Source organism: Ascaphus truei, chromosome 5 (genome assembly GCF_040206685.1).
Source record: "Ascaphus truei isolate aAscTru1 chromosome 5, aAscTru1.hap1, whole genome shotgun sequence".
NCBI lineage: Eukaryota > Metazoa > Chordata > Amphibia > Anura > Ascaphidae > Ascaphus > Ascaphus truei.
In genome coordinates this window covers 70,909,432-70,918,766 of record NC_134487.1, presented here as the reverse complement: position 1 = coordinate 70,918,766, position 9,335 = coordinate 70,909,432, and the positions used below count along the sequence as shown (strand labels likewise).

General features: G+C 36.1%; 1 protein-coding gene across 13 annotated transcripts in view; it reads left to right on the top strand.

Annotated features, from left to right (window-relative positions):
* The window catches only part of FOXP2 (forkhead box P2), a 260,560-nt gene that overhangs the window by 184,587 nt on the left and 66,638 nt on the right, over positions 1–9,335 (top strand). For 7 of the 13 annotated variants that reach the window (XM_075600002.1, XM_075600008.1, XM_075599998.1 and 4 more), the window contains 3 exons: positions 1,417–1,554; positions 3,456–3,665; positions 8,169–8,325. In XM_075600002.1, coding sequence (XP_075456117.1) covers positions 1,417–1,554; positions 3,456–3,665; positions 8,169–8,325 — 505 coding nt within the window. The remainder of the gene's footprint in view (positions 1–1,416; positions 1,555–3,455; positions 3,666–8,168; positions 8,326–9,335) is intronic. The other 6 variants (XM_075600010.1, XM_075600011.1, XM_075600003.1 and 3 more) reach the window with 3 other exon arrangements.

Sequence of the window (9,335 nt, the reverse complement as noted above, 5' to 3'; positions counted from 1 at the left end):
AAAACAAAACAGTAAAAATAGAAGCATACTGTATATAGCCATTTATCAATTGTAATTGAAAATACTATTTTTTTCTTGAGCTTTGTAAACACTTGAAACTGAATTACAGATAAACGCCTGGTTTTATGGGTCAATGCCGATCCATAAGGAGGAGCATATTGTAACACTGGTGGTGGTTATGATTATCTGTACAATGCATTTACATTAGTAGAGCAATTAGTTAAAGTTATACTTTTAATTGTTCTGATAAGGTTGATCTAAAAATATAATAAAAATAGGACATGTAAAATGTCATACAATTCTATATGTTATGATAGAATATTGTATGTGGAAGACAAAGTTAACACAAACACAATTATGGTCTTACCATAAATATTACCACGATATTGCAGTAATATTCCTGTGGTAATAGTAGACATTGCACAAACTCTGAAGTATAATTTGTAGAAACGGAATAAATATGTTGAATTTATTTATTGAAAAAATACAAACCCTACTTTTCCCATGTAAAACTTATTCATGTGTTTAATTCTCTGCTAAACAGACTTTAAAGGTGATGGATGTCTGTACATGTAGACTTGTTGCAAATTTTAAGTCCATGAAGACAATTAATTTAATAAATAGAAATATAATATTGTGGCTGTACATGTGGTTCCACCTGGCAGGACACAAAATACTATTCTATGACCTTTAAAAACTATAGTATCACAAGGACTGTCATCTTATAAACAAACCAGTTTAGGTTCTACACGGCAAATGGGACTATAGAAGCATGATTGCAGGCTGCAGCAACATACTGTACAACTGATGCAGGTTATTGCAGCTTGCAAATATAATACAGTGGTCTCATTTTATCATCAGTGGGGATCTGTTTGAAAACCTGTGCATGTCACCTTGATCACCATACACTATTACCTTTTATAGCTATATTTACTAAGGCATACGACTTCTTAGAGTTCATAGGTGTGTCACGGCTTTTCCACTTAGTAAATATGGCACTTACTGTAATGTACAGACCACAGACTGCATTTTCAAATATACTGTATGTACAGCTTTGACTTATGCATACTTTTATGCACTCATTTAGTTACATTTTCCTAATCTATTGATAATAAAATTGCATATTAAACATTTGTAGAGGTATTGTTCTAAATGTAAGTGGTTCTTTTCAGTCATGCATATTTAAGCATTCTCTGTAGATTGTGTTTGCCTATGTAATAAAATGAATATCATTGCTTATAAAGTGTTAAGAGGCTAACCTGGTGATCATGTCATACTATTTAAAGATATGTTTACATCAATTGCAGAGACGGGTAGAGACATCGTATGAGAATAAGGATCTGTCAGTGCTCCAGAATCTATACAAAACAATGACAATTAATTAAAATTCATACATTTCTCTTTTTGTTTGTGCAGGTGCCTGTTTCAGTGGCCATGATGACTCCACAGGTGATCACCCCTCAGCAAATGCAGCAGATACTTCAACAGCAAGTATTGTCTCCACAGCAGCTTCAAGCCCTTCTCCAGCAACAGCAAGCAGTTATGCTACAACAGGTAATGTTGGTTACCTTCCTTTAACAGTTAACTTTATCAGAGTGCCCAAATGTTGGCATTGCATAAATTCTCTGTCATGTTTATCTCGTCTTCACCTTTTATAGCAGTGTATATCACACACAGAAAAATAATGTGCTGTCAGAATATTGTTTACATTGTCATCTGAAACAGAACATTACATTTCTAGACTTGTCAAAGCACAAGAAGTGTCAAAGAGAGTTGCAGAAGATTGTTGTTCTATGATACATAACACGTTACCACTTGTTTTAGTCATAATAAGAGAAAGGCAGTCAAAGAACTTGCCAGCTTTTTATATTAAGTGGAAAAATAATGGCCCTGTTTTTTATATTAAAGAGAAGTATTGTAGCAGAGATTTATGAGGAGTGAATTTATGTGCAGTACAAAGTCAAGTGGCGGAACTAAAAGTCAGTAAAAATAGATTTTTATTTTAATAATGAGATTATATAGCAAGTGGTGCTGGATACACACAACACAATGTCATGTTGTACAAAACAGATAGCTTAATGTTGATGTTGACATTAGTAGCTCTAAACTGGAGCATTTCCATCATCTTCTATATTTTCACTACAGATGTCCTAAGCAGTTAAGGTTACATACACATTTTTTTTAAAAATCTCAGATTTATTATATTTAGAAGAAGGTCAGCACCAAAAATTTGAAAGGTTAGTTTTCTGGATTGAGTTCAACTGAATTTTCATTGATAACTACAGTCATGTTTGCTCACCTGCAACAAGTTATTGAATATTTCGCGGCCTCAATAACATCACCCATTTTGGGACTGGAAAGCCTGCCAATAGGGAAAGAACTGGAGTCATGATAGGCTTTGGTAGTCCATTTTAGCCATCATCTTGCTGTTCTTTGACACTTGAAAATGTATGCAGTAATATAACTACAAGTTAAAAGCCATACAGTTGCAGATAGAACTATATTCAGATGAATGTAGAGGCATTGGATGATCTATTCTAGAGCACAGGAACAAATGCAACAACACTTTAATGGGAAGCCATTACGTATTGGAACCTGCATTCATTAAGCTGTTGCGCAGACTTGGGAGAGTCTTGATACGTTATGCACTTAAGCTAATAAGCCCCCATTTAGCACTAAAATGTTCTTCCTACCAACAGTTACATTATTCTATGCTTAATTTTCTTGTCAGATACTATTAAAATAAACCATGTAGTCAACCCATAATTGTCATTTGTTTTCCCATTCATCAAGAGAAGTTATGCATAGTTTGATGTTGGCATTCGCACTTGATGGTTATAAAATGCATAATATTATCACTTTCTACTTAAATATATGCTTCCTCGTCAACTGATTATGGGAGTTTAGGAGCAAAATGGTTGAAAGTGGTATTAAAGTGACGAAAGGTAGTTGATTGTCTGCCATACCCATCTTATATCACATCAAAAACCCCAAAGGTCCAAGTTGGGTGTTCATTAGCTGTCCAATGTCCATGATCATTCTAATTAAAGTTAGAATTGCCATTGAATTAACCCACTTAGTAAGAAATATTGTGCACAAATAACTAAATGTTACTTCTGTTATCCTGCTAAAAAACTTATACAAAAACAATCGTAACTCATTTTTTTCAAGTTATATATTTTTAGTCTTCAACTAAAGCATCTAACTTATTCTGTGTTCTGTTCTGTAAGAAATCTTAATAGAATTTACTTTTTGTTTCTTTTGTTTGTAATTGATTTTGTACATTGTGCTATGTTCTCCAGAATAGGACAGACTATTGAAATACTTTGTGGGAAATTCCTTAAAGTATTTCATTTTAGTGTTAGACACATCATAATGGCTTCTTTGCCACATTCCAGTCTAGAAAAGCTTAGGAAATTTGTAATACATGAAACTTTTGCCTTTATTTATTAAAGTCAAAATGGTTTATTCAGCAACAACTACAAGAGTTTTACAAGAAACAGCAAGAACAGTTACATCTTCAGCTTTTGCAGCAGCAGCAGCAACAACAGCAGCAACAGCAGCAACAACAGCAGCAACAGCAGCAGCAGCAACAACAACAGCAGCAGCAACAGCAGCAGCAGCAACAACAACAACAGCCGCATCCAGGAAAGCAAGCAAAAGAGGTTTGTACAATGTCTCATGTGAGCTAAAGGTGGAAAAGTGATAAGTAGGGATAAACATAGATTTCTCCAAAACAATTATGTACTGTATGTTAACAAAACACTGCAATATGTATATTTCTAATCTAACTAGTGACGGAATACCTTCCATGTATCCCATTCTCTTAAAATAGCATAAGCACGTCTAATTTTCAGTTCTGATATAAACCAATATTTACTCATTTAAACGCTTGATAAATCCAATTTAAATAGTGTTCAGTGTTACTTAGCTTTCATTTGCAAAGAATCTGAGTTATGGGGGGGGGGAGGTTTTTCCTTTATGGTACAAAAAGCATGCAAAGTTGGCTTATTGTTCAAAAACGGTTGAGCACAAATTTCAAAGTCATGTTCCCCTGATTAATGAACTGCTACTGGAGATTTGGACTGGCGAATAGAAAGTTAGAGTTTGATGTGCTCATAAATCAAGCTGACAGGCTAGCTTCTCAGACCTACCCAGCACTTGCTGGCATACCGCATCAAATATAAACATAATGCAAATATAACACGTTGAAGTAGTTAAATTGATCAGCAGGTATTGTAGACGTTGTCTTTAAGCTGCCTATTATACAAACCTACAGGAAACAGTTGTGACCTCCTGAGGCTTTGTTTCTGTTTGGATTTGTGAATAGAATTTCAGACAGGCATCAACTACAGCATAGAAATTGCTCCCTTATTTCTCCTGAGGCTTTGTGCAATCCACATGACTTGCTCCATTATGCAGTCTGTTTTCCAGTGAGTGCATCAGAAGTTTCTCTTTTCCCCAAACTAAAAAGGAAAGGTCTTCTACAGCAGCTTGTCTTTTTCTGAAGTGTGACTGCCATCTTATATTCTCTTGAGTCCAGAGAACTCTGGTTTGTCTTGTAATGCCTCACAAAATTGGAAGTCATACTTTTTTCTAATAATAGGGCGCTTCTTTCCCTTGAATGTAATGCTGGCTTAATGTATTCCAAACAAGAGAAAAGAAAGAGCTAACAGGCTATTGGAATAAAGGCTACATTCCAATTTACTAATAGATCACTGGAGACTACATTCATGGGCAACTGCGGACTAAGCTTGCACACCTTGAAAGACAAGTCTGGCTTTTAAAACAAGCTACAGTAGAGGGCTACTTTTAGCTTATATAAATGTATTTATGATATTATTTGAGATTACATACAGTACTATACATATATGAGCCCAAACCCAACTTTCTAAACTCTGTTTAGACCTCTGTGTTTTAATGAGCTTCAATAAACAGGTAGGAGAGGAAATGGACAAGAAGAGGAAGGCGTTTAGATTCTTTAAGTCAGAAGGGACAGAGACATTGAATCAGAATTATAAGGAATGTAACAAAAATTGCAAAAGGGCAATCAAATGAGCAAAAATGGATAATGAAAAAAGGATTGCAACCCAAGGAGATCAACCCAAAAAGTTCTTTAAGTACCTTAATAACAAAACAATGAGAAAAGAAAATATAGGACCCTTTCAGTGTGAGATGGGCAGGCAGATTATTGGAGATAAGGAAAAAGCAGAAGTTTTAAACAAATTCTTTGCCTCTGTGTTTACCAGGGAAGAATCAATTTCCATGGTAGTGCCGCAGGAGGAAGCAACAACCTCCATATTAATGAACAATTGGTTAACTGAGGAAGAAGTTCATAAACGGCTTGAAAAAATTAAAGTAAATAAGGCACCTGGCCCCGATGGTATACATCCAAGAGTTAAGTTCAATAATAGCCAAACCAATACATTTAATATTCATTTCCACAGGCTCAGTACTACAAGACTGGCATAAAGCAGATGTGCCTATATTTAAAAAGGGAGCTAGATCATACCCGGGGAATTACAGACCTGTAAGCCTGACTTCAATAGTGGGGAAACTACTTGAAGGTTTAATACGGGATAATATTCAGAAATACCTAATGGAAAACAAAATCATTAGTAATAGTCAGCATGGATTTATGAAGGATAGATCATGCCAAACTAACCTTATTAGTTTCTTTGAGGAGGTAAGTAGGAATTTAGACCAGGGTAATGCAATTGATGTGGTCTACTTAGATTTTGCAAAGGCTTTTGATACGGTTCCACAAAAGAGGTTGGTGTACAAAATTATGCAAATTGGACTCAGTAATAATATATGCACCTGGATTGAAAACTGGTTGAAGGATAGATAACCGAGAGTTGTCATAAATGGAACTTTTTCAGGTTAGGCTAAAGTCGTGAGTGGAGTACCTCAGGGATCGGTACTGGGCCCCATGCTTTTTAACTTGTTTATTAATGACCTTGAGGTTGGCATTGAGAGCAAAGTCTTCATCTTTGCTGATGATACTAAATTGTGTAAGGTAGTAGAATCAGAGCAGGATGTAATGTCTCTCCAGAAGGACTTGGAGAGACTGGAAACGTGGGCAGGTAAATGGCAGATGAGGTTTAATACAAATAAATGTAAGGTTATGCATTTGGGATGCAAGAATAAACTGGCGACTTACAAATTAAATGGGAATAAATTGGGGGAATCCTTGATGGAGAAGAATTTAGGAGTGCTTGTAGACAGCAGGCTTAGCAATAGTGCCCAAAGTCATGCAGTAGCTGCAAAGGCAAACAAGATCTTATCTTGCATTAAACGGGCAATGGATGGAAGGGAAGTAAACATAATTATGCTCCTTTACAAAGCATTAGTAAGACCACACCTTGAATATGGAGTACAATTTTGGGCACCACTCCTTAGAAAAGACATTCTAGAACTAGAGAGAGAGCAGAGAAGAGCCACCAAATTAATAAAGGGGATGGACAATCTAACTTATGAGGAGAGGCTAGATACATTAGATGTATTTACATTAGAAAAGAGGCATCTATAAGAGGGGATATGATAACTATATACAAATATATTCGGAGACAGTACAAGGAGCTTTCAAATGAACTATTCATCCCAAGGGCAGTACAAAGGACTATGGGGCATTCCTTTAGGTTGGAGGAAAGGAGATTTCACCAGCAACAAAGGAAAGGATTCTTTACATTAAGGGCAGTTAAAATGGGGAATTCGTTACCAATGGAGACTGTGATGGCAGATACAATCAATTTGTTCAAAAAAAGGTTGGACATCTTTTTAGAAAGGAAAGGTATACAGGGATATACCAAATAAGTATACATGGGAAGGATGGATGTTGATCCAGGGATTAATCCGATTGCTAATTCTTGGAGTCAGGAAGGTATTTATTTTTCCCCTTATGAGATATCATTGGATTATATGGCACTGGGGTTTGTTGTTTGCCTTTCTCTGGATCAATAAGTAAGTATAGATATATGATAAAGTATCTGTTGTCTAAATTTAGCATAGGTTGAACTTGATGGACATACGTATTTTTTCAACCTCATCTACTATGTAACTGTTATGCTAAGAGATAATGGGGAAAGACAGGTTTGTGAACCTGTCTGAGACATGTGAATGTGCTCATAAGTGGTATTTTTATTTCATGTTATGGATACATAACATCTGTTGTTTATAGGGACCACTATGCCAATTCACAAAGCTGCAACATCAATTACTGTGCTATTAAGCATTCACCTGAATTGCCGATAGCACACGTATGTATATTTTTACAAGGGATTGATTACACATTAGGTTATTATATACACCTCTATTTAATTATCTCAAATAGTACAGACTTTGTTATCTTTCTCCCTGCACTTATTCCTAAGTTATATATTTCATCCAACAATATAAATTTGAATCTTTCTGAGTGTCTCCCTTTAATAATGTGTTCAGAGATGTAAGACTAAAAATATTCTAAGTACAAAAGCTGATTTTAGGGAATTTCAGGTGAGCACAAAGCTTGGAGGGCTGATCATTTTGCATTGTAAAGCATTTCTTATGCATTCAAAAACTTAGCTATAAGATGCAGCGTAAGTTAGAATTTTGCCTTCTAGGTTTAGATTCTTTTGTATCTTCAATCTTTCAAGAACATTTTGCCTTCACAAAAAAAATGTTCATGTACCAATATGGCCATTCTATGAAAGTAACTTTTCTTAAAAACAGATGTATAATTAGAAAAGAAATGTAAGAAATTGAAACTGCTGACAGACAACTAGAAATACCCATCATACCGTTATTTACCCTGACTACTTGGGACTCCTCGGTTCCTTAGATATTTGTTGTTTTTTTGTGCAGGACATGACACAAAAAAAACTACAAACATTGTTGCGGGGTCTTGAATAGAAAGTCGCAATTTCCTCTACTGATGACATTGTAACTTTGTGTTGACTGCATGAGCAGGCTATGACCCGTAGCCATATTGTGTCCACTGGGCACGTATTCTTGCCCGGTGGACAAAACAGTTCGGCGATCAGGAACACGGGGGGCAGTTAAGGGGGGTCCCCAGATGTCGGAAGACCATGGATTAGCTCCACAAGATCCCCCAGTTCACGTAAGTTTAGAAAAAGAAATGTGAGCAGCATGGATTGCTGCTTTAACCTCTGCTGTATTTTATTTGTTAGCAGCAACAGTTAGCAGCCCAACAGCTTGTCTTCCAGCAGCAGCTCCTGCAAATGCAACAACTACAGCAGCAGCAACATCTACTCAACCTTCAACGTCAGGGACTTATTTCTATCCCGCCCAGCCAGTCTGCTCTTCCTGTCCAGTCGCTATCACAAGGTACAAACAACATTCACCATTGCATTTCCTTTGACTTTGCACTTTTCATTCAGAACTACTTGGTTTACTTATTTTTTTGCCATTCTTGTAATTTGCACTTTCTAATTTAAAGCTGCAATCCTGCCCAATCCTGCCCATTTTACCAATATATATTATTTCAGAATTCAAACTGATCTAGCTCCTGGGAACTCCTAAAAGATAGGGCCCACGGTCGTACAATAGGAAGTTGCAATGTCTTCCCTCCGATGACTTCCTATTGCCTCGCAAAATGTGTGGGCTTTTGCAGCAACAAAAGACAGAAAAGCCCAATGCTGCATCCAATGTGACAAAATATATAGTAAATAGTATATAGTTAAATACTTCAATAATAATATTCTCATGAGTAAGGGTCATTTAGTTAAACCCTTTGGCCAAAGCGTTATAAGCCAGCAAAAGAATCACTTCTACCTTACTTTTTTTTAGTCTTGAGTGAGCAGAAACACTGGCAGTTAAACCAGTAAGTATCTGGGGAAGTGGCGGGTTCCCGGAGCTGAACATAGTGCGTTTCACCTCTGGAGGGCACGTCGCTATCTAATGAACAATAGACTTGAGGTTATATTTACTTAGCACTGCTAAACTGTAAGCATGGTCCATTTAAGTGAATGGGCAGTCAGGTATCAGGTAAGCTTAGTATCACTTTTTTTTCTGTTACAAACAGGTCTCACTGTAAAGTAGCCTCTCAGTTCATTCATCCAAGGTCAGATTACATTAGATAATACTGTCTGGTGTGTTTACTCTAAAAGTTATTTCTTAACAGTTAGGGATAGCATATGATTTAACATTTGACCATTAAATGACCACTATAGCTTTTGAGTGAATAAAGGACAAATCTTTTAGACTGAATGGATGAATTATGGGGGTGAGACTTAAATTGTGATTTAATATACATTCATTTTTCTGGGATTAATATTTAAAACATCACTTTTTTTGTTGGCATGGACCCAATAATAATATTCAGTTTGTTGTCAGAA